This window comes from Protopterus annectens, chromosome 7.part0 (genome assembly GCF_019279795.1).
Source record: "Protopterus annectens isolate FY-2018-M chromosome 7.part0, PAN1.0, whole genome shotgun sequence".
In the NCBI taxonomy this organism is placed as follows: Eukaryota; Metazoa; Chordata; order Ceratodontiformes; family Protopteridae; genus Protopterus; species Protopterus annectens.
Genome location: NC_056739.1, coordinates 246,840,818 through 246,868,183, shown reverse-complemented (window position 1 = coordinate 246,868,183; position 27,366 = coordinate 246,840,818). Strand labels below are relative to the sequence as shown.

Here is a 27,366-nt window from a genome sequence, read left to right as displayed (position 1 = left end):
ACCATTGATGTGTAATAAACCACATTGTGGTTGGTCATCTGCATCAGGAGGTTCTTCACACACACCCACACACACACACACACACACACACACACACACACACACACACACACACACACACACACACACACACACACACACACACACACACACACACACACACACTCTAGCACTATAGACATTACCATTTGCTCATGTTGTGGACATGGGCTACTGATGTTACCTCCCAACAACACAGTAATAGTGATTCTTCCAATACTCAGGATGTGGATAATAGTGCATTGTCTGCCATTTTCTGCTTATACCTTGAACTGGCACTGCTAACCTCAGAAATGTTAAGGAATGATGCACAGAATGTAAATGGTCACAAACTTTTTATGCTTTCTTTCATTTGGAGAGTTCACCAGTATGTTTTCATATATACAAAATCTGCAAATTTGCAACCAATTCTAAGAACTCTTCCCATCACTGTCACTCCCTACACACCCTAAACTGGCTAGAACTCTACAACCACCTAAACTAAAATACCTACAACTTACAACAGCCCACAAACTCATCTTTAAACCAGCAGAATGCCCCTCTCTTGCTAAATCTCTAACACCCTACACACCTACCCATACCCTGAGATCCACAGGCCAAAACCTCCTGCATGTACACAAACCCATCCACCCAACTGGTAAACTACTACTATCCCACACTATAGCCAAACTATGGAACAATCTCCCCACACCACTACGTAATATACCTAACCACAACAATTTCAAATCCATGCTTATCTCCCATCTCTCCTCCAAGTGGAAATGTCCTTCACATGCTCCCACCTAAAACTCCCACACTACTAACTCCACACCTAAATCATCATTTCTTTGCCTACTTTAACTTAATTCAGAGATGTTGCTCAGAACACCTTTTCATAAATCTTTTGCATGCATGCCTCTGGCCTACCTTGCTCATATTCTCAAATTTTCATTGTTTGTTTTTCTTATCCATTGTACCCATAATATTGTTTTCCTCTGTAATATTGCTAATTTGTCTCTATTCATATGTATTTGTATGTCTGTGTGGGGCTTTTCCCCTCTGGTCTCCACTGAAAAAGGGTAATTCTTACCCAGTTGGACCAACCCGGTTAACAAATGCAAATGCAATGCAAAATTTATATAGAGTTGCCAGCATTCTGAAAAATTCCCAGCATTCACATAATACCCTATGCCAAGTGTAGCTTGTTTTGGAATCTAACCCATAATCTTCTCTAAACTAAGACAATTATTCTGAAACTCAGTATATTTGCTTATAATACAGACTATGACCCACATACGAAAGATGAGCACTTCTTAATAAAAGCACTCGCCCTCCGTGATTACTGCTGGCACAAGCCATGACTTTTAACAAGTTTTTCATGTCTTATTGTGATTACCAACTTCTGAGGTTGCAGGATGGGAACATAGCTTCCTGGCAAGATGGTCTGTTAATACAGTTCTGGTTTATATGATGCAGAAAAACAAGATGCATGCTATAATTTATTGGACATGTAAAACACATTAATTTTCACGTGCATTTTTTGAACATAAGGCCTGGTTAAAGCTATAATAATGAGGTCTTTATTTTCACTATTAATATCTTTGTAGGTTTCGTATTAGAGCATATCGCTATGTCCAAGTTGTAGTATATGCAATCAATGAAATCAACAGTAGTCAGAAATTCTTACCAAATATGACACTTGGCTTCAGCCTGTACGATGGTTGCTTTTCTGAAATCAGAGCACTGGAGAACACACTTCGCCTACTGTCAGGACGTCAGCAGGCTGTTCCTAACTATAGCTGTCAGTTAGGTTCATTAATACCTGGATTTGTTGGAGATGAGCCAGGACAGTCTGCTCAACCCATGGCTAAACTCCTAGGAATTTATAGGTATCCACAGGTGAGATCCTATGTCCATGAAACAAATTTAAAAACTAAAATATTGTTTTTTTTGTAATTTTATAAACATAAATTGAAATGTGATTATTTAGAGATTAATTACAAAATTTATACAGCAGGAATTTGATAGAAATATGATATAGCATATGTTCAAATAGTAATGTTACTCTAGTTTGTTTGGACAATAATTTAAATTATCCCTTATCAAAATAGCTTATTCTGCTCTGTAACATGAGAACCAGGATCCTTGACCATCTGAAAGAAAAGTACACTTGAATCCTTTAGAACACTTCTATTTAAATATTTAAACAAATGTGCAAAATACGAATTTTATAATCATAGATGGTCTATGTAGATAAGACCATTTAAAAATAAATGCCAAATAACTGTTCAGTATTCCAGCATGACTTTTGGATTTATTAATATGAGTGTATTTCTGTTGTTTAAAATGCATGTATTGTTCTTGCAGATAAGCTTTGGTTCTGGTCTTGCTATATTTAGTGATAAGATCCTGTTTCCTTCTTTCTTCCGTACTATTGCCCCAGACATAAATCTGGCTCGTGGCATGGCTAAAATGATGCTTCATTTTGGGTGGAACTGGGTAGGACTCATTGGTGCCGATTATGACAACAATCAAGAGTATGTCATGGGTTTAAAGAGTGAAATTTTGAAAACTGGTGCCTGTATTGAATTTCTTGAAGTACTTCCCATAGAAAATGTCCATATTAAAGTCCTGCAAATTATTGAAACAATCAGGAAATCAACAACACAAGTCATTATAAACTATGCATCTGTACAGTATGCAATTCCTGTCATAGAGGAAGCTGCAAACCAAAACATTACTGGAAAAGCTTGGATTACACCCCATTATTACTCAATTTCTCCAGATTTGTCAAGAAAGGTTAAATATGCTCTCAATGGTTCGGTGGGATTTGCAATTCACAGAGGAGCAATTCCAGGATTCAAGGAATTCCTTTATAATATTCATCCTACTAGAGTTCCTGATGATCCTTTTGTGAAAATTTTTTGGGAAGAAGCATTTTTTTGCAAGTGGCAAGACAATGAAAATTTACAGTCATCGTCAGCCAAGGCAAGGAGTGATGTACCTCCATGTACAGGAGAGGAGAAACTGGAGACACTGGATACAACAGTGTTTGATGTGAATAGTTTCAGATTTACCTATGGTGTTTATAATGCTGTATACTCATTGGCACATGCTTTATATAATCTGCAGAAATGCAAACAGAGTGAAGGGCCATTTAACAATGGCAGCTGTGCCAGCCTCAGGAACTTCCAGCCATGGCAGGTGAGCTATTGTGTTATACTTTTAATATATGTTGGAGAAAAACAGTGCATGTAATCTTCATGCTGATTTATATGAGTGTGTGTGTGTGTGTGTGTGTGTGTGTGTATATGTGTGTGTGTGTGTGTGTATATATATATAAATATATATATATATATATATATATATATATATATATATATATATATATATATATATATATATATATATATATATATATATATATAAAACATACGCACACATATATGCAATATGTTCTATCCATTATCCTAATAATCATTAGGCATACTCACGTCAGTTATACCTTTCACATTTGCATCTGCCAACTGTCTTGTAATTAGGTCAACTTCTGCAGTTTGTTCTCCAGGCATCCTTCTTGTAAATAGCTCATTTAAAGTGCACACATATTAATATCTATGTATCTTATTTCAGTTATTTTAAACATGCTTTCAGGTACAGGACTGATTGCTTTACACTTTCAACCTTTTGAAGCGTTTATTGTAAGAAAATAGACAAATGTTTTCTGCTACTCACAGAATGAGAGAAATATTGCTGGTGTAGGGGTTTCAGGTACTGAATACCAGACTCAGGAAGGATGACCTCTGCTGGGAGAAAATCAATTCTCTGAAGAGCAAAGGAAAAACAGAGCAAACTGAAGTGAAAGATGATCTACGTTTTCACTGAAGAAAGGAGTATAGAAGAGTAGGAACAGGTGACAAGCTTTTACTTCCTGGTAGACACAAGGGCTTCTGCAGGAACTTGGTATACAAAGACATAAATGCCAATGCTTATAAAGCACACAGGAAAGCAAGTCTTAGTCTTGGCCTTCACTGAATCTGCTGCCAGAATGGTGTCAGAGTGAATGTCACCTGAAGTCTAGGTGAATATCATCTTTCCGAAGTTTGCAGCAGCAATAATGAAAAAGCAATGTCAGAAGAATGTTGTGAGGGAAGTAAAAGATAGGCACAATCATGCACCAGCACAGAAACCTAGGAAAAGACACATTGACTTTTTCCTCCCTTATTAATAGCTTAGCAGGTACAGAAACAGTGACAGATGGCTCTAATGAGAAACTAGAAAGTGTGAGCCACAGGAGGTAAGTAAATAACAATCAGGAGCTATCAATGTAAAATACCACAACACATGAAACTACACAAGGCAAGTAAATAACAATTATGAGCTATCAGTTTAAAATACCACAACTCATGAAACTGCATGACACCCTTTATTGTCTTAAAAATGGAGTAAGAAGAATAGCCATCTAGTGTGAAGCACTATCTTTGCTACTAAGGGAGTGAACAAGCTAGATCTTGAATCAGGGTCTATATTATAAGAACAGAGTTTTAAATAGTCAAAGTATATGGGTGACACCATATGGCCGAATATTTAAAACCTCGCAAGTGTGAATGGAGATCGCCATAGGGAATTCTTCCCATTACTTCAACATAGTGCAGTCTCGGAGTTGGTATATTTAAGTAGCGGGGGGTGTGGGGTGCAGGGGGCTTACACCCCTGCTCAGAGCGCTCAAGTAGGTTTTTCTTTTATTTTTACACTTTTTATTTTGATTTCGATGTTTTACAACTTTGCCCATATGGTGTTTGAAGTTGTAAAATGTTGTTCTTATAATATAGACCCCTTGAATCATACCCATTTACTGGCATGCTTCCAAATAATTTTAGAATTACAAAACAGAGATTATACAGTGCCAAATAATAAATCCTGACAACTCATGACTAATACGTGAAGGACATATATATATATATATATATATATATATATATATATATATATATATATATATACACACACACACACACACACACACACACACACACATATATATATATATGTATATATGAGCACACTCTACATAATCGAACATTCATTATGTCGAATGTGTTTAACACTAGCAGACGTGATTGAAAGTCATTTGATCACTTCTGTTGTTGTTAAGTCTGTGCAAAATTGAGCACAGTAGAGATTGGAGAATTTGCCTTTTCCGCACTGCAGAATGATCTCGGAGTTGGTATATATAATTAGTGGGGGGAGGCATAAGTGTTTTGTTGTTTTGGTTTTTTGATCTTTCAGGATCAATCTTTAGCCATTTGATGTTTGTGTACTTTAATGTTTCGAAGTACATCTATATATATATATATATTTATAGTGACAGAAACAGAAAGAGAGAGAGGATAGCAAGTATTTCTTTCAGTACAATGTATGCACTGAATACTATATACCTGCCTGTATAAGCCTACGAAAGATGAAATTCTCTGCTAAATGAAATGACAACCATATTTATCTACTACATAAGGGATGTCAGCAAAACTGGGTGGTCGCAGTGGTGCAATGATAAGTTGCCACCTCATAACAAGAGGTTCTCTGATTTGATTCTTGGCTGGGGCGCCTTCTGCGTGGAATCTGCATGTCCTACCTGCAGTCACGTGGATTTCTTCTGGGTGCCCCAGTTTCCTCCCACATTCCAAAGACATACTGCATGTGGACTGGACACTCTAAATTGGTGCTAGGTGTGAGTGTGTCCATATGTGTGTGCCTTCTGTGAAAGGTTGGGTGCTGGGCTGGCAACTCAACACCGTAAAACTCCACTGCCAATAGTTCTGCAGACCACTGTTCCTCTGTGGTGACCCCTAACAGCAAAAGCTGAATGGAGAAGAAGAAGAAGGGATGCCAGCAAAACTCTGCTTCCCAATTCACATGACATTAATGACAGATGGAAGGAGAACTTCAAACAGCTTCTGAATGAAGAAAACCCTACCGAAGGTGTACCTCCCAGACACAGCATACAATGAAAGATGAAGATCATCCCACTCTAGAAAAAGTAAGGGCAAAACTAAGGAAAATGGGGTCAGGGAAAGCAATAGGGTCAGATGAGATGAGGTCAAGGCAGGCGTGGACAAAATGTGAGATTCAGGAGAGAAATGTCTCCAGTGGGTGCTCACATGGAGATAAATTTGTATCCTAGATGACTGGAGAATAAACATTCTAGTGCCAGTGAACAAGAACAAAGAGGACATTCAAAGGTATGGGCAGTGCAGTGCTATAAAATTCCTGTCACACTGCATGAAAGCACTGGAAAGAAAGGGCAAACAATAAACAAATATGTAAAGTAGTAGAAAGTAATATGGCAATTGAGCAGTTTGGATTCAGATCAGGATGCAGTACAACCAACAGGATGTTTGCAATGAGACAGATAATTGAAAGAAGACAGGGATGAGGAAATTGTCCAAGTGGGCATTTCTAGTCTTGTTAAAGCATATGACAAGGCCCCAAGAAAGCTGAATTGGGCAGTCCAGTGATGATATGAAGTCCCAGAAACATTGGTAGAAATAGTGCAGTGCTAAGTATAGGGACCTAATGAGATAAGAATGAGCAATGCCCCGACTCACAGAGGGGTTCACAATTGAGGTAGGTGTGCATCAGGGTTCAAATCTCAGCAGACTACTATTCATACTGGTGATGAACTACATTGCTAAATAGGTTGGGTGGGGTCAAATCCACAAAGCTGGTGTAATTCGATTTTGAATAGGAACTCCAGCAAATGATAGAAGGATGAAATGCAAAACGAAAGGCACACAGGATGAAACATCATGCAGACAAGACAGTTGTCATGGCAGAAAATTGGGGAAATCAGAAGAAGCTAAAATTGAGTTAGAAGGGAAAACAATGAAACAGGTTAACAGTTTCAAGTATCTGGGTGAGTGGTTTAGGAGAAGGGAAATCTGAATAAGGGGGTCAAAGCTAAACATCAGAGGGGCTGCAGCCAGTTGGTGCAGAGTGAGAGGGCCAATGTGTGACAGTAGACTGCCAAAGAAGCTAAAAAGTAAGTTGTACAAAACAGTGGTACAACCATTACTACTGTTACAGCAACCTGGGCAGTGAAGGCTGAGCAGTTGAGAAAGCTAGAGGTTATGGAGACAAATTGCTTGATATTGGTGGTAGGATACATGCTGTTTGACTGAGAAAGAAATGAGGACATCAGACCAGAACCCAATGTAGATCCAGTTGCAGAGAAGGCCAAAGAGAACAGATTAATGTAGTTTTGGCACATGTGAAGGAAAGTAGACGATCTGGTGAAGAAGATTTGTAAGAGACAGGAAGAAGACTAGAGGAAACAAGGGCATCTAGCAAAGAGATTGATGGATTGTATGAGAGAAGACCTGTGACAGTCATAAATGACTGTTGAAGAAGGTAAAAAAGTGGCCTTGAATTGAGATGGATAACAATAGTTGATGGAACATTCTGACCCCATGTAGAAAATGGAAAATGGGGTTGATGAATGATGATTTATCCCCATTCCTTAATTTAGCCTTCTATGTTTGATGTTGTTTTACACCAGCTAAAATGATCAGGATGTACCACTTTTGGAGTCATTGTCTCCCTTGCTTGTGTTGCTGGCATGACCAACTAGTTTTCAACTATTATTTTTAGATTCTTTATCTGTTTTAATTTTGCATTGTCAGTTAGTTTTAGTTAATCTCTCAATAAGTCATAAAATTATGTTATCATATATCACAGTCTTCTATTTACATTTTCTGGATCTATAATCGATAACTACAAATCAGCTGCAAAACGTTTTAGTAGTTTCTTCATTGCTTACTGGCTGTGTTCTGAATTATATAAAGAGGAAACCAGAGGTGGCAGAAAAAGTGCTCCTGTATGACTCCAATGACAACTATCATGTCTTTCTCACCTGACAATCAATATTGCTTTCCTGACTCAGTAATTTAGCTTATGTTTGCCTTGTATCCCAAAGTACTCTGCCATGGCCTTCTGTTTAAAATGCAGGATTGATTCTCTTTTCCCAGTGTCTGCTGCTTGACCTTCCTTAGTAACGCTTTCTTCTTTTTAGTGATTTAATTTATTTTTCCACATCTACAGTACTTCAGTTTGCCTTACATTTCCAGAAGGACTTCACCTACTGCCCATCATAGCCTGTTCATTCTATTACATATATGGCCTTCTTCTACTGTTGTAGGGTTGGAGTGTGGGTGGTAATGCTGGTTGTGGTAGTATCTGATCTATATGGGGCTCATGCTGTCACAATACTGGAGCTGACAAAAGATACTATGTAAGGAGCAACTGGCCTTACGAGTATTTGATAAATATGCACTGAAACCTTGGGTAATATCCAACACTGGCCACACCCAAATAGATTTTACATTGACAAGCTTCAGAATAGGGTTAGAATCAAAGGCTCTCCAATACCTCACCCACTTCAGTCAGAGCCCTTTGTCTTTCAGTGCAGTTTTACCACGTCCTTCCAACAGTAACAAAAACATGGCCAAGATTACCTTGCACACTTAGATAAACACACACACACACACACACACACACACACACACACACACACACACACACACACACACACACACACACACACACACACACACACACACACACACACACACATCCAAAACCTCCTTCCCTGTCTCCACAACAATAAAGTTTCCAGCCAGACCACAATTAGTAGTTATGTTTAAAATAAGGCATCTATTAAGTGTTGGTAAGGTAGCAGCAGCTTGAGCAGTAGCTTTTTTAAAATATGAAAGCAAGCTAGTAGACTTTATACTATTTCATTACATATCTTGTTAAGGTAATAATTAAATCACCAACCACAAGCATTTAAAATTGAATAACAAAACTCTATACCTGAAATAAATAAAAGTAAATGAACTTTGTCAAATCAAATATATATATATATATATATATATATATATATATATATATATATATATATATAAATACACAGATATAGACTTGTACAAAGAAAATAAAAATAAATGTGCTTAAACAGACAGATGCAATACAGAAGTAGTCTAACAATTTATCTGTATCTATCACTACCAGTATCTAAAGATATGTTTGAAGTTCTATCTATCTCTAACTTATGAGTCGTAGTTGTTGCATAATTTCTCAGGCAATACATTTTAGAACTGCAGATCATTGTAGATCATTCTGAAGCAATGCAGACTCCCACTGTTGTTGTTTTACTTTTTGAGTCCCAGGTTCTTCATTTCATGTTTGGTTTAACTCCGGGTGCTATTTTCCTTTTCCATAGTCTTATCCTTATAGATGGAGGGACCTAGCAAGCTAAAGGCCAAACAAGGTAATGATTTTTTTAACTGAATGCTCTGAAATGTTTACACATTTTGAGAAGCCATACTTATTTTTTGTTTCTTACAATTTTACTGCATTTCTACTAAAAGGAGTAAAATCCAAAATAATACAAACAATTCTGTATATCTTGTACATGTTATACATTTTACATGCTGCAAAATGTACAATAAGCAAAGTTATTTGATTTAGCATAGTACCACTTTGTTACAGTGTTTGCCAACCTTCATGTAAAGATAAGGATATCATTAGTGAAGGAGTAGGCTATAATGCTTATGTCTTGGTACTTTACAAAAATGGGATAGAATTTGCCTGCCAGTTGTCTTTCGCTTTTCCCAGTTAGGGGTCGCCACAGCGGAAATCCGGTCCGCTAATGATTGACAGCAGATTTTCACAAACGCCGAGGTACCAGCTCAACATCTAACTTTCAACAAAGGCACGCCCATTTACACATGTCTTTCGAATGCCCACCCAACCACGGGGAGGACATGCAGACTCCACACAGAAGGCACTCCCTGCACTCCAGCCGAGAATCGAATGGGAGAACCTCTTGCTGTGAGGCAGCAATGCTACAGCTGCACCACTGCAGAATTTGTATGCCAGTGCTTGCTATTATTTGAGGCTGAGATAGTACATATCGCCCTCGTGACCAAACCATGCCAACCATGGGTAAATCCAGCATTGCCCACACCCAGGCATGGGTTATTGCTTTAATATATTTCACCAGTTCTCTGATATTGTAGAAGTCTTTCTATGCATCATGTTTTGTAATATATCCATCAGTAAGGGTACTAGGATACTTTACAACCTGTTTTAGCAAGAAGTACATTTATTTCACTGCAATTTCTTTTGTTATAGTCTTGAATGGACCCAGCTAAAGTATTCTGTATGTACAGTCAGCATATCCTCCCTGTATCCATGTGGATTTTTAGCTAATGCTCCATTTTTTTACATAGATGAAAGGCATGCCATAGGACAAACTAGAAAGTTTATAAAATGTCTGTGGATGTATATGTGGTGTACACCAGTGAGCATGTGTGTGTCTGTGTGTAGATGCATGAACATGCACATGGGTGTCCTGTGACAGGGTATTGTCCTTTTGAGGATAACTTTTCTGACTTACATCCACTGTGTGACCCTGAATTGGATTCCATGGGTAACAGAATGGGCAAATAGGTAGTCTAGAAAGGAAGGGACACTTCAAATGTTTGCAGCTTCAGATCTTTAAGTTGAAATATGATGGCCTAATGGTTAGTTTGTAGTGACAGCTAGAGTACAGGCAAAGTTTACAAAATGATAAACTCTCTTTTAGTATAACAGTAAGTATATTATTACCTTTGCTTAGACTATGAGAAATTGTACTCTAAATTTCTTTGATTAATACAATCCAGCAATGATGGGTAGTATCTGTTCATAATAGAGTCATTTCTTGAATATATTCCATAAAAATACCATTACCTTCTATTTTTAGTTGCTACAAACTCTTAAGGTAGTTTTCATACATTGCAGTAGACAGAGAAATTGATCCGCTTCGCCAGCTGTTAAATTCATATTTGCCTGTTGTAGGTTTTTATATTTAGGAGCTCTAGTTCTGGGATTTTCAATCAATTTAGCATTTAAGCTGGCACATAACAATACTGAGACACTACCAAGTGTTTTATTTGGAAATGAATATGGTACATCTGTTGTCGAAGTAGTATAATTCAATAAATGAATAATAATTAAACCAAGTTTTAGATATGACATAGATATCTGTATTACCTACTTAAAGACAGGCCGAAAGACTACACATTCTTTTAAGTTTCTTTCATGAAGCTAGGCTGTCTTTACCATTGCAACTACTGATTCTTATTTTATTTTATTTATTTATTTTACATTTGTTAACTGGGCTAGTCTAACTGGATATATTTCCATTTTCAGCAGAGGCCCGGGGAGAAAAGCTCCACATAGAGACAAATAGTTACATAATACAGAAAAGAATAATATGAAGAGATAAATAAGTTTACAATACTACACTCTACGAGTTTAATACATAATGTGTACATGATTCAAAGTTAAATCAAAGAAAAGACATTCAAACTTAAAATTCTATTATCTACTAGAAAAGAGTAGAGAAGGCAGGACATCCTTTGTAGTGAAGGTAGTGTCATGGTAAAAAAGCATTGAGAAAGGTGGTAGGCTACCAGGGGAAGGGAGTGGGAATGAAAGGAGGTAGAGCAAGTTTAATCAGGGTTAAAGCAAGAGCATAACCAGTGTTTTTTAAGGTATAATTTGAGTTTTTGCTTAAAGAGAGCCAGGGATGGAATGGAAGTAAGTTCAGTAGGAAGATGATTCCAGTACTTACCAATAGTGTTGGAAAAAAGGGAGGCACCAGCACATTTATTAGTTTTAGTTAGGGATACTAGAAGTTTATTTGAGGAGCGAAGTGAATTGAGGTTGGTATAAGGAGTAAAGAGGTTGGATAGTATTGGAGTATTATTGGGATGGTAGAAAATCCTATGGACAAATGTAAGTTGGGAAAGAAGCAAGTTGTTGTAGATTTAGACAGTGATGAGTTCTAAATTGATTTCCGGTAACAAATCTAGCTATACTATTATAAGTGTTAGACAGTTTAGATAGATTATTTTTCTTTAGGTTAGTATAAATGGGTGATGCATAGAGAAGAGTGGAGGTCAGATGAGAGTGGGCAAGTGTAGCTTTGGCTGTAGGAGTTAAGAACATTCTGATTCTGTATAAGGAGCCCAGCTTTCTGTTTACAGTTTTAATAGTATTATTAATGTGATTATCAAAGGTAAGGCAGTTATCTATCGTGACACCTAGCAGCTTAGTGGTAGAATCAGGTGATATAAGGGTACCATTACTGGAGGAAATAGAAAATTCTAAAGGGGGGGACTTAATAGTCGGCTTAAATAGGAGGAGTTTGGTTTTTTAGCATTCAAAAGCAGGCATCGTTTTAAGAACCAAGACTCTGCAGTGTTAAGTACATTTTGTGTAGTTGTTTGTAGTTCAGAGATTGTTTTAGCAGAACAAATAAGTGTGGAATCATCAGCATATTGTATGCATGTGGCTTGGGGTATAGCTACCTGAAGGTCATTTATGAAAAGGGAGAAAAGAAGCGGGCCAAGAATAGAGCCTTGGGGGACACCAAGAGAGATCGGTAAGAGAAAAGAGAGTTTGTTATCCCAGAGGACTGCCTGTCTTCTATTATTGAGGTAGGAAGTAAACCATTGAATAGACTTGGGTTCTAAAGACAGAGATTTCAGTATTTTTATGAGTAGGGGATGATTAACCATATCAAGAGCTTTGGAGAGGTCTAAAAATAGAGCTGATGATAAAGTATTGTTATTACAGTTTTTATTGATGCAGTCAGTGAAGGAAAGGAGAGCGGTGGTAGTACTATGAAATGGTCTAAAGCCATGTTGGCAATTAGTTAGTATGTTATGTTTAGTTAGGTGGTTCATTAGCTGAAAGTGTACACATTTTTCCATAATTTTTGCTAGTGGTGACAAGAGTGCAATGGGCCTATAATTAGAGTACTCAGTTGAGCTACCTCCCTTGTGTAAGGGGATAACATAAGAGATTTTCCAGATATCAGGGATGGTTTCTTCACTAATGGTTCTGTTTATAAGGATAGATATAGGATAGGCTATTTCATTTGCTGCTTTTTGAAGAAATTCGGATGGTAGCTGGTCAGCAGAGGGAGTGCAAGGTTTAAGTTTTTGGATACATTTTTCTATAAAGGTGGTAGGGATGGGTTGTAGTTTAAAGGTAGGATAATTGAAAGATGAGAGATCAGGGATGCTAGAATAATCAATGGAAAGGTGAGCAGCCAGAGAGTTAATAGTGTCAATAAAGAAGGAATTAAAGGCATTGGCAGTTTCATGGGCTGAATTACTGTCTGACCTGGAGGTGGGGGGGAGTTGTAGTCTGTCCAGGGCGCAGAAGTTTGTTTAGGTAAGTCCAGAATTTACGTGGATTGTTATGATTTATTTTCTGAAGATTACTATAGTAGTTTCTTTTATCTGAAAGTATGGCTTTTTTAGTACTGTTTCTCAGGTATCTAAAGATTTGATGATCTGAGGGAGATTTAGTAGTTCTCCCTGTATCCATGTGGATTTTTAGCTAATGCTCCATTTTTTTACATAGATGAAAGGCATGCCATAGGACAAACTAGAAAGTTTATAAAATGTCTGTGGATGTATATGTGGTGTACACCAGTGAGCATGTGTGTGTCTGTGTGTAGATGCATGAACATGCACATGGGTGTCCTGTGACAGGGTATTGTCCTTTTGAGGATAACTTTTCTGACTTACATCCACTGTGTGACCCTGAATTGGATTCCATGGGTAACAGAATGGGCAAATAGGTAGTCTAGAAAGGAAGGGACACTTCAAATGTTTGCAGCTTCAGATCTTTAAGTTGAAATATGATGGCCTAATGGTTAGTTTGTAGTGACAGCTAGAGTACAGGCAAAGTTTACAAAATGATAAACTCTCTTTTAGTATAACAGTAAGTATATTATACCATGACCCCCCCCAAAACGTGCACGCTGATTGGCCAGAGTGCCCATTGTAAATCGAGATATACTAATGGAAAAAGGTCCGGTTGCCCGGACTTTTTTCCATGAGTATAACTCGGGTTTTTAAAACACTGTCTCGCTATGTTAAAAGGGTTTAACATAGCGAGACAGCTTTAAAATAAGCAACGGAGATTTCCGTTGCTTATTTTAAAGCTGTCTCGCTATGTTAAACCCATTTAACATAGCGAGACAGTGTTTTAAAATGGAGATGTCCGTTGCTTATTTTAAAACTGTCTCGCTATGTTAAACTCATTTAACATAGCGAGACACTAAAAAAAGCAACGGAGATCTTGCTTTCTCCGTTGCTTTTGCCCACAGCTCTGATGTACTGCGCAGACATCTGCGGAAGGGCAGTAAACAGGCATTATACTATGCCATTATTTAAGAAAAGTAACAGTTTCTTTTCTTAAATAATGTCATGGTATAATAGCAATAACCCACTTCTGGGTGTGGGTAATGCTAAATTTACCCACGGCTTCGCCCTCGGGACCAAACCACACCAACCGTGGGTAAATTTAGCATTACCCACACCCAGGCATGGGTTATTGCTATATTATTACCTTTGCTTAAACTATGAGAAATTGTATTCTAAATTTCTTTGATTAATACAATCCAGCAATGATGGGTAGTATCTGTTCATAATAGAGTCATTTCTTGAATATATTCCATAAAAATACCATTACCTTCTATTTTTAGTTGCTACAAACTCTTAAGGTAGTTTTCATACACTGCAGTAGACAGAAAAATTGATCCGCTTCGCCAGCTGTTAAATTCATATTTGCCTATTGTAGGTTTTTATATTTAGGAGCTCTAGTTCTGGGATTTTCAATCAATTTAGCATTTAAGCTGGCACATAACAATACTGAGACACTACCAAGTGTTTTATTTGGAAATGAATCTGGTACATCTGTTGTCGAAGTAGTATAATTCAATAACTGAATAATAATTAAACCAGGTTTTAGATATGACATATATATCTGTATTACCTACTTAAAGACAGGCCAAAAGACTACACATTCTTTTAAGTTTCTTTCATGAAGCTAGGCTGCCTTTACCATTGCAACTACTGATTCTTGCTCTGATGTATATTTTAAGTTAAACTTGAATGGGTCTAAAAAAACAAAAACTGGATGTAAAGCTTTCTATTCAGTAACTGTATGCGTCAGGGTGACATGTCCAATCCTACTGTAAAAATCAGGCAGGCTGGCTACATATCTGGTGCTAGGCTAACAGCTACTGAATCAATTGCCTAAAAAAAACATGTCCTTACTCAAAAAAATGAATTTCAGCTTTTGTTCTAAACTCGAGTATCATTATAGCAAAGAACAAAATTTTAGCAAATATCTTTTACTAACACTGACACAAGAGAATTCACATATGTAATTCTGCATAATTCTGAATGATGAATTATCACATTGTTGACCCCCACATGAACTATGTTTGTGTCATATTCTGTTAAACTTTGTTTATTCTTCTATTTCCCTTATTTTTCCTTCAGTAAGCAGGTAACAGTTGGAAAACCCTTATGAAGACAGTCAGGTAGGAGTCAGATTTTTGAACTATTGAGTATCCAGTCAATAGTACATTTTAGATTGTCCTCTTCAAGTGCATATTCAACTGTTTTAGACACCAGGTTAGGTTTATTGAAATTATCCATGTGTTGTGCATTTTGTTGTAGTATGTACAGTCTGGATTATGTGTCTGAAATCCATAGATTTGGGATATTAACAGAATTCCTAAGAAAGCCTAAGAACCTCTTAATATATTCTCATAGGCATGCCTGCATCCTCACAATACCACTTAATTACCATGTTATTGTGTCATTATTATTTTTTCATTACCTATATTTACTCATTTATTTTTTAATTAATTTATATATTTATTTTATTTTATTGTACAGGGCATAGATACACACAGTTTTTATAAACATGCAGTTAAAGTGAACTAAGTAATGTTATTTTTTCTGCCATTGTTAGCTTAATTTCATATCACTCACAGAGTTGAAGTGTACTGTCAAGTAAACTAATTTGTCTGTAATCATTCTGAAGTTCTTAAGGAACATTAGCTGTGAGCACTTTAAAAATGTATGCATGCATGGGAAATATGCTGCTGTTTATTGATTGCTATACTATTAAAATGAGAAATGCATCACTTCTTGCTGCAATTCCGAGTTACTCTAAGAAACTGTGAAACTATATTACTCCCTTTTTAATAAAGTTTAATCCTGGCTGTCCTGCAGATTAGACTGTCAGTTAACTGCACTCAGAGCCTGTGCTACCAGTTTAGAATAATTGGTAAACTTCACTTTAAGATGTGTGCTCTTCTGCACCTTTTTACAGCTTTTAGTTACAGTTGTAAAGTTTGATAATTCATTAAGCTATACTTTTTACTATGGTTTCAGTGGCAGTTTGTAAGAGGCACTAGGACTCATGTATTAGGCTAAATGTACAACACCCCATTTTACTAAGATTAAACTTCATTATGAAAAAGAAAAATCCATTGTCTTTCACATCATGTGCTACTAATGCAAGAATTATGCTACTGCCTAACTTGTATAAACACATAAATTGAAAAAAAAAGAAAATACATTCACTCCACTATTGCTACATCCCTAGATGTAAGTAAATCCATTAATATATTTGGAGTGGCATCATTTACCTTCTACATTCCTAAACTTTTTTTTGTTTATTGCAACTAAGCAAGCAGACACATTATATGACATATTTCAAGAATACTTAATTTTACTTGCATGGCACCACACAATTTCCTTTCAATTTTGTGAATTTTCTCTTGAAAATTCTTTGTAGAGACTTCTTATGCCTGAAAAGATAAGCCAAAATGATTTGGAGCTGATATGTAAAAGTGGAGATGTAATAAAACAGGATCTGTCTCTTGGAAGCTTATATTTTTCTAATGAGAAAAGCTATCCAAAGTCTAGTATGGAAGCTGTTGTTCTGAGAATGAAGCTCTTACTAAATGTTTAGTTTCTTGAAAAGAACCACAATAAACATTGCTTGATGACGACTGGCTATAAATTAGTATAAGCATTTTATTTATGGTGAAAACTCTACAGCTGAAACATTCCCATCTAGCTACTTGTTACCAAAACAAGCTGTTTAACCCACCAGAAATCAAACCACTTAAATTTTGTTTTTTACTACTGATGACTTGATGCATCTCAGACATTTAAACAGAAATTCACACTGAGAGACAACTTCTGCAAAGTGGCATGCATTCAATACTTAAAAGGTGATGCTAATAACTCAAAGAAAGCTTTCTAAACCATACTAGTTATGGACACTTCTACCAATGTTATATATATAATCCACATTGTTCCTCATCTTTATTTGTGTTAAAAGATAATTGCATGGATGTGTTTATTTATTTGTTGTTCATTAACAGCCAATCTGTCTTGGTGGCTTACAACCTTGTATATAACCTTCTGATGTGACACTTTAGTTTGCTTCCAGAAGAAAGCCTACAGTACCAGAACAACATTATTAATTTAATAAAATAAAATGAAATTTACAATAGCAGTGATAGTGAAGCTACACTTTACTGAGCAATATGCACCAAACAGATTTTTCCCAAAGAATTCACAGGCCAGGCCTGGTACACTGAAGGCAGATTGTTTGCTATGCCCCAAGATACAGTTGCCCTGGAAATGTTTAGTTGAACTTACAGCCATGACCTATAGAATAACTTGCATTTTTATTTATTTATTTATTTATTTATTTATTGCATGTTTTCATGGAAAGCAACAATAAGTTGATTGACTTCAGCAAGCATTGATTCAGTAAATGTGAATTTAATATATAATCTTTAAGTAAGCCAAATAACAAGGTATAAACTCTCATACATTTTACAATTGTAATTAAACTTTTAATGTAATATTATATTCTCTCTTTTATACTATTGTTAAGACAAATGGTAACACTGACACCTTCAATAACTATACTTTCCATTGGTATAGACCACTATAACATAAACCTTAGAAAACAGTTTCTTCTATTTTAAATGAACATAATTTCTGTATTCAAATGTTTTTTATATTTCTAGGTTCTGCACTACATGAAATCTACCCGATTTGTTAATACTGCTGGAGAAGAGATATTTTATGATAAATATGGTGACCCACCTGCACTTTATGATATTCAGAACTGGCAGGTCCTCCCTGATGGTTCTGGAAGGTATGTCAAGATTGGTGCTTATAACTCCACAGCAGTCCCTGGTCAAGAACTTGTCATCAATTCCAGTGACATCCGATGGAGCAAAGACTTTCCAGTGGTTGGTGATAACTGTTATGCTAAACATACAGCTGCTGTAATGCAAATTTTTGTCTTTTGCTAAAAGTTCATCTGGAAAGTACACTTATTGAAAGTACTATTTCTTTTGCAAATAGTTTGGTTTGCATACGTCAAGCTCCATTTTAATAAATAGTCTCTTGAATTTTATCTACATTTTTCGGCTGTTCCTGCAGTATTTCAACAGTTACATACTACATAATCCATATCCAGAGACATACCTAACAAATCATTCCCCAGAGTATTTTTATGTCTGGTAGAAAATCAGGCATGTCACTCCATTTTGCATTAAACATTGCTGTAGCTATGGCTAGGACTCCATGTGTGTGTGTGTGTGTGTGTGTGTGTGTGTGTGTGTGTGTGTGTGTGTGTGTGTGTGTGTGTGTGTGTGTGTGTGTGTGTGTGTGTGTGTGTGTGTGTGTGTGTGTGTGTGTGTGTGTGTGTGTGTGTGTGTGTGTGTGTGTGTGTAGCTACGAATGTGTGGTCAAATAGTATTAAAATATGAGATGTCACCAAGAACTTAAGATAATAATTTTTCAGTGCATTCATTTACACACAATGTATAAGTGGCAGACAATATATTTTTACTATCTTGACTAATTTTTAGACATTCTTGCTTATGTGTGGCATTAACTAATTCTACTTAGTAGCAATACACAGTGCATCACATTCCACATAGAAGTGCTTTCTTAAAATATATTAGCAACACTCCTGGATGAACAATATGTTGACAGTTAAATGAACACTAAGATTGAAACATTGGTGCTTTCCTGTTTAAATATTTTGTACGGGAAACATTGTGGGGCTGCTTTACCTTACACAAGTGTTAGACGCTATACAGACTTATATGAAAAACTGGTATTTTTTATGTTTTATGTACATTGCGTTCTGTAAAGTAACTAAAACTTGTTTTATCTGCATAAGTATTTCCAAATAAGAGAAGGCCACTACTGAAATGAACCAATAAATTGTATCTATCTATCGGTCTCTCTCTCTCTCTCTATATATATATATATATATATATATATATATATATATATATATATATATATATATATATATATATATATATATATATATATATAGATATATGTGTGTGTGTGTGTGTGTGTGTGTGTGTGTGTGTGTGTGTGTGTGTGTGTGTGTGTGTGTGTGTGTGTGTGTGTGTATATATATATATATATATATATATATATATATATATATATATATATATATATATATATATATATATATATATATATATATATAGATATATATATATATATATATATATATATATATATATATATATATATATATATATATATATAGATCTACTTTTACTTACTGAAATCCCACTGCACTGAACTTCACAATGATGAGACAAAGTTGCCAAAGATGTAGTTTCACGAACACCTGGATTACTGTAAAATAACTCTGGAAAACAAACCAGTTGTCCAGCAACATGTCAACAACAAATCAAAGCAAATCAAGGCCACCCACATGGGGGACATCACCCCCCCATACAACCCTAACTAAATATACTAACTCTGAGATCGGACTCTAGTGGAGAAAAGGGCAAAGTTCACCATGGTGGCCAAGTGGTTCATTTCCCTGAGTTATTTTACTGTGATCCAGGTGTTTATGAAACTACATCTTTGGCACCTTTGTCTTGTCGTTATGAAGTTCGATGAAGAGGGAATTCGGTAAGTAGAAGTAGATCTATATATATATATATATATATATATATATATATATATATATATATATATATATATAAATTTACCGGAAGGCAACATTGACTATAGCAGTGAAAAGTAATAGCTAATACAGCAACAAAAATTTCCCTCCCGCTTTAATGATAACAAATGTAAATGGGAGGGCATGACATGACTGTCCAGAAGAAGACTGTTTTTCAACTTCCTACTGTGAATTATGTGTCTTTCAGGAACTAACCCATCTACATCTATATATATATATATATATATATATATATATATATATATATATATATATATATTATTGATAGCTATATATATCAAACTTATACTTTCAGAATTAAGAAGCAATCAGAAATACAAGAAAACTACAGGTGCTGTCACAAAGGATGAGGATATCTTAAGATGAATTATAATTACATGCATTTTCTGAGATCACCTTATAGTCATTATTTAATGACATAACACTCACTATTTTGTCATAATATCACACATTTTATGACTTGACCCAGAAAAATTCTGATGTAAAATAATGATCAGTTGACAGGTCGAAGATAATGAAAGAAATGGGAATGGAAAAAATAAATTAATTGAAAGTATAGTTTCTTGTACAAGTGTGTTTTTCATATCTGCCTTCCCTTTAAGAGCACTGTTACATACGTAGGCAGTCATAACTATGCCCAGTCTCAGCAGGCAAATGTATTGAGCAGAAGGATAGTCAGAATTCTATCTTTTGTTTACTGTGGCACATGGATCTTTTTCAGACTCAGCCTGGGAGAGCTGTTTGGTTATGTGACTTGCTTAGAACCATATAGTTAGGCAAATGAAGGCTGAGGGAATCAAACCCATGACCAGAGAACAGCTCCATACAATTATATAGCCCTAATCCTCTGTGGAAATTTCCAGATGCAAACAAAATTTTATTCAGAATCAATTACTGGTTTTCCTATAGTACAATATGTTTGATTATGTGTGTTGATAATGGTGTCCGTCCGATCAAATGACTTCTATAAGCTGAAATGCCTAAATAGAGGGAGATATAGGCATGCTGAAGTTAAAAGAGCTATAATAAAGTTATTCTGGTTGCTAGTGTGATGTCCCCACCCTGGGCTAGTAATCAATGACCCTGAATCCTCACCACTGATGCTGGAGAGGGACATTCACTTGGAGAACAAATGGCTACACTCAGTATTTCCAGATGCAGACCTCTCCACATCAAACACAATTTCCCCAAACAGTACACAGGGAGCACAGTTAGCCTGGGGTCTGGATTTCTCCACCTGTCTCCCTCCAGTTCTCCAGTAAGACTCCCCACTGGCACAGCTTCAGAGTTAAGTCCTCACCTGAGTGCCCAAGCCAAGTCCTCCACTACTTTCTCTGTGAAATTAATGCTTCGTGTCCCTGCAACAAGTAGCTGATACACATACACTTTCAGATTTGATTTGCACACACACACACACACACACACACACACACACACACACACACACACACACACACACACATACATACACACGCACACACACACACGCACACACACACACGCACACCCTGGAAAGGGCTGGAACAGGTTTATTAGCTATGCTCCCTTCTGCCCAGACTATAAGGTAGTTACCTCTGCCACTAGGCACTAGAAAGCTGGTGACCTAAGGCTCTTACAAGGGTACCTAATTATACTGAGTGAAATCAATATTAATACAAATGGTAGTTTGACCAGTAGCAAGGCTTTCAGGAGGGACCAGAGTTATCACCATACAAATATATGCAAATACTCTCAAAACTTAAATCATTTTCTAAAAGGACCAGCCACAATGAGAAGTTTAAATATCTTTGCTAATAAATAATAAAAGAACATGAACATACGAAAAATCTATTTACAGTATACACCATTGTTTTACTCACAGGAAATATTAAAATAACACAGATGAATAGATTCATACAATTACAGAAAATAGTACTTGTAATCTCATTATATTTTCCTGACTAATTTAAAGAGAATTACTGTTTCTACTCACTGAATAGAGCACGGCAAGATGATGTGTGTGTGTGTGTGTGTGGGGGGGGGGGTAAGTGGTCCTCAAATTCAAGACAGAATACAGAATACTGAGAGCAATCTCCTACTAATATCTAAATATTATTTCTGACTTTCAGAATGACATCACACACATCTGGTCATTTCACTCTGTTTCCCACACTACCCCCCATCACTTGTAGGTGTCAGGATTTTAGCACTTACATTACCATACACACAGGTAGAGCTTTGCTCAGATCTACTGCTGCTCCTAGAAGTCATAATACCATTTTAACACTTCTACTCCTCCTACAGAGCTACTAACTGTTCTCTCCCACAGACATTGTATCTCTGGCTCCATTCAAAACTGTGGACTAACATCTTTATGACTTAATCTATAAAGTAATTTAATTTCAGATATATTTTAAAGTTTGCTGCAGCTGGACTGTGATTAACTTCTATTCTTTCAGTATCCCCTGTTGAAGCATATACCTTTAATTCAGCTACAATAATGCACATACATTTATTTTTTCCAGCAGAGCACACTGTTGCTACGTTTTAACACAAGCAGCTTTACAAATACATTTTTCAACACAAGCATCTGTACAAATCAGTTTGATGTGCAAATGACATATGATTTTTTACAAAATTCCAGCTAGCTCTGCTGGCATATGTTACACATCCACTGCACTACCTCTCCTAGCATGGATGGCAGTAACTCCTATCTTCACATCTCTCCCTCTTTGAAGACTCAAGCTAGTTTTTCAAGTGCCCTTTAAGAAATGTTGCTTTAGAGGAATGGGCTTATCTGGGAATACATTATCCCATACTGTGTCTTGAGATCACATTTACTTTGGCATTGCTGACCGCACTACAGTGCTGCACTGTCATATCATATGCCTGCAAACCTAGGCTCCACCACAGTAACTTGGCATTTTTCTGGCTGGGTCATTTTAGCTATTCAATCCCCTTCAGACTCCTCCTACCTCCTACTGCAAATATGTTGCACCAGGGCCTCCCTATCATGGTAAGTTTTCATCATGTTAACATGGTACGATATGTGCCTCTGCCTCTTGCCTAGTATTTCTACCATGCAGTTAACATCACTGACCTTCCTTACCAGTTTGAAGAGTCCCTCCCAAGCTGCCTGCAGCTTATTCTGTCTGACAGGTATGAAAACCATAACCTGCTGTCCCACAGCATAGTCTCTGGCTCCAACATTCCTGTCATACCGGAACTTTTTCTGCTGTTGGAATCCTGCCAGGTTCTCTTGGGCCAAGCTAATGAGCTCCCCAGGCCTTGTCCTGAGATTTAGGACATATGCCACGACAGACTCCTTGCAAGATTCACACTCACCCTCTCACTCATCAGAAATCAGATCTAAAGGTCCCCTCACCCTATACAGTAACTCAAAGGGTGAAATACCTGTGGATTTCTAGGGGTTACTTCTCTGTATGCAAGCAGCAGATGAGGCAAATATTGTCCCACTCTCTCTTAAACTGGTATGCAAATGCTCATTGCATGGTATTGAGTGTAGTTTAACCTCTCCACAAGATCATTTTTCTGGAGATAGTGGGAGTAGTCTTTAGGTGTTTCACCTCACAATGTTTCCACAGACAAGCCAGCAGTTCTGGTATGAAACTGGCACCTCTGTTAGTTCTCTTGGGAAACCTAACTTGCTGAAAATCTCTAGCAAAGTATTTGCCACCTGCTCTGCCTCAATGGATTACAGAGCCACTTCCTCAAGGTATCTAGTAGTGTAATCTACTACCACCAGGATATACATTTTTCCAGTGGAGCAGCTCAGGGTACTCAGAAGCCCCACAGTATCCATAGCTACCCTCTGAAATGGCTCCTCGATCATAGCAAAGGCATTAATGGAGATTTGACCTTGTCTCCTACCTTGCCTACTTTTTGGCCTGCTCACAAATTCTACAGTAGCCTATTACATGCCATGCAATCTCAAGCCAATAAAATTTCCGCACAATACATCTCTTGGTACACTTTATGCCTATATGATCTGCAAAAGGAATAGCATGGGCTATGGCTAGAAGTGCCAACCAGTAGGCTCTAGGCACAACCAACTACTGTATTATCTCACCCTCTAGCCCTGCCTCAGGGGGTCCACTCTCTATACTGTAACCAGTATAAGAGACAGTTTAAGAGAGAGTGGGACAATATTTGCCTCATCTGCTGCTTGCTACTAGATACCTTGAGGAAGTGGCTCTGTAATCCATTGAGGCAGAGCAGGTGGCAAAAAAAAAAATAAAAAAAATTCATTATTACTTTTTTCTACTTTTTCCATATTAGAAACTTATATTTTAGAATCTGTATAGCAAATGTCTGCTAAAACTTTGTTTTGACTTTGCCTCTCTGCAAGGATTTTATGTTCTGTCTCAATGTATTAATAATTTTTACCTTGTATTGATCATTACTGTGAATTATTTGTAAATTACGTTGGAGCTTTTCTCCCCAGGCCTCCACTGAAAATGGACATATATCCAGCTGGACTAGCCCGGTCAACAAATGTAAAATAAATAAAATAAATAAATAAATAAATAAACATTTGTTCCAGTACACAGACTCCCCTTTTCCATGAGAATCAGGTTCCTCCTTAGTTATCTCCCTCATGCTTCCTAGTATAGGGTCTGAGAGCTGAGCCTGTCTCAGCTGCACTTTTGTGACTCTTCCCAGCTCACCCTTCCAAAGGAAGTCTGGTATATTCTGACAGTTGTGCCTGAAAATCAGCCTTGGTACTACCACTCACCTCTGCTCTTGCAGTCACTCTGTCCAAGGCAACATCAGTACCTACTAGAAGCTGTGGCTCACCTTCAGGCTCACTGCTATAGGGTAGCTCCCTCCCTGAAACAGCCACACCACCATCCCTGGCTTCAGGTGTGGTGACTGTCTGTGTCTCCCTCAGGCTACCAGACCCACATGCCTGTCTCCAAACTTGACTGTGTATAACTGCATGCACACAAGGTACTGCATTATCAAAATCATTCCCTTTCAGGACAGCTGCAGGGATATCCTCAAACACACCTACTTGCTTGCTTGCTTTTCTACCATCCCAGTCAAGATGAACCCTTGCCAATGGCATTTGGAATAGGGTCCGTCCTAAAGCTCTGACTGCAGTGGACTGCCCAAGCAAGTACTGCTCCTCTTTAACCACTGCAGACTTCACAATGGTTATGTCAGATGCTGTGTCTCTCTTAGCAGTGGCTTGTTTTACATCCACTAAGATAGGATATAACCTCTTGTGATAGTGTGGTACCCTGTTATCTTCAGACAATATACAACTGGCATACTGTTATTCCATTTGCTGCCTCCTCCACCTTTTGTTCCCTACCTTGCATCCATGGACATCTACATGAGACATGGACTCACTGGTTACATTTAAGACATTTAACCCTTAACCCTGGCTGTGTACCTGAAGTAGTGGCTCCCCTGTTACTGGTGAACTCTGTTGGGGTAGTTTAGGCTGCGCACCATGGGTACCCTTATATCCATGTGCAAAAATGGGTATCCCCTTCCTGTGCAGTCATTTCCTGCTTGCTAGGTAGAGATCCCCTTTCTTCCCAGCTCATCTTCAGAGTTATATTCTAGGCCTGCCAACCAGATTCTCATGTCCTCAGGAAAGGTGCCAAGAGCTTGTTCCCTCACCAAAAGGTCTACCAGCCCTTCAAAAGTGGATATTTGCATCCACTCACCCACCTATATAAGTAACTACTTAACTCAGCAATATAATCACACACACTTTTATTTGCCTTGCATCTATGCTCACAAAACTTTTTTTCTGTAAGCTTCAGGTGTTAACTTAAAACATTCAAGTAAACATTTATTTACTTTTTCATAGTTTAAGCAATCAATATCAGACAATTTAGAAACAGCATTTACAGCTTTACTGTGGTGTAAGGGGTTCAGAAACCATAACCAGAACCCTTGGTCACCATTATACTGTTTACCTATCCTTTCAAATATAAGGAAAAAATTATCATCCTCTGAAAATTCTTGAAGAAATTTACTGACATTTGTTGCTTCTGGGGTTCAATTATTCCTTTCCACATTACCTCCATGACCCTGGAGAAGAGTCAGCATCTCCCTCTCATGTTGACATTGCTTCTCATTTTCTTCAGCCTCCAAATTCCACAGTCTGTCTGCTGATTCTAATTCCATCTGTTTCTCCTTTTCTTCACCCTCCAAATGCTGTATTATCTCTAATGATTCTAATTCCAAATGTTTGGCATCCAATTCAAGTCTCTTTAACTCCAGATTGATTTTTAAGTCTTCTGAGGAAAAGGTGAACTGTCCTGTATATGAGGGCTGCAAATCCCCATTACCAAACTGGTTGTCCTCCTGGTTGCTAGTCTGAGCTGCATCTAAGGCTGAAATCACTTTATCTTTAGTCAGGTTGGCATACACCAGTCCTTTGGCTTCACACACCTTGGCCAACTGGTTCTTTGTCAGCTTGCCATAATCCTGTGCTGACATTTTTGCCTGCTTTCTCTGACTAAACTAAACTAATGAAAAGTAAAAACTGCTGTGATATGAAACTCTGAATGTCTACATTGTGGGTGTTTGAGAGTACATCTTTAGTGACATCTGCTTACAGGCTACAGAAGTTCAATATCCATACCACTGCTCCCCAATATGTGAAGTCCCCACTTTGGTCCAGTAATCAAGGAGCCTGAATCCTCACCACTGACACTGGAGAGGGACGTTCACTTGGAATACAAATGGCTACCTTTAGTATTTCCAGATGCAGACCTCTCTGCATTAACCACAACTTCCCTTAAGAGCACACAGGGAGCACAGTCAGCCCAGGGTCTGGATTTCTCTATCTGTCAACCTCCAAGTCCCCAGTAAGACTCCCCATTGGGACAGCTTCAGAGTGAAGTCCTCAAGTGAGTGCCCAAGCCAAGTCCTTCAACACTCTCTCTTTGAAACCAGTGTTTCGTATGCCTGCTCCCAGCAGTTGATACACACACACACACACACACACACACACACACACACACACACACACACACACACACACACACACACACACACACACACACACACACACACACACACACTTTCAGATTTAATTTGCACGCACACACACTATCAGATTTAATTTGCACACACACACACACACACACACACACACACACACACACACACACACACACACACACACACACACACACACACACACACACACACCTTGGAAAGCCTGGCACAGGTTTACTAGCTATGCCTCCTTCTGCCCTGACTATAAAGTAGTTATCACTGCCACCAGGCACTACAAAGCCAACTACCTAAGGTTCTTACAAGGGTGCTCAATTATAATTAGTGAAATCAATATTAATACAAATGGTAGTTTGACAAGCAGCAAGGCTTTTGGGAATGGCCAGAGTTATCAACAAACAAATATAG

At 37.5% G+C, this 27,366-nt stretch overlaps 1 protein-coding gene across 1 annotated transcript in view; it reads left to right on the top strand.

The window, feature by feature from the left end:
- Positions 1-27,366, top strand: part of LOC122805935 (extracellular calcium-sensing receptor-like) — a 173,594-nt gene that overhangs the window by 28,071 nt on the left and 118,157 nt on the right. The window contains exons 3-5 of the mRNA XM_044076179.1: positions 1,626-1,917; positions 2,386-3,222; positions 17,990-18,217. Of these exons, the coding sequence (XP_043932114.1) occupies positions 1,626-1,917; positions 2,386-3,222; positions 17,990-18,217 (1,357 nt within the window). The remainder of the gene's footprint in view (positions 1-1,625; positions 1,918-2,385; positions 3,223-17,989; positions 18,218-27,366) is intronic.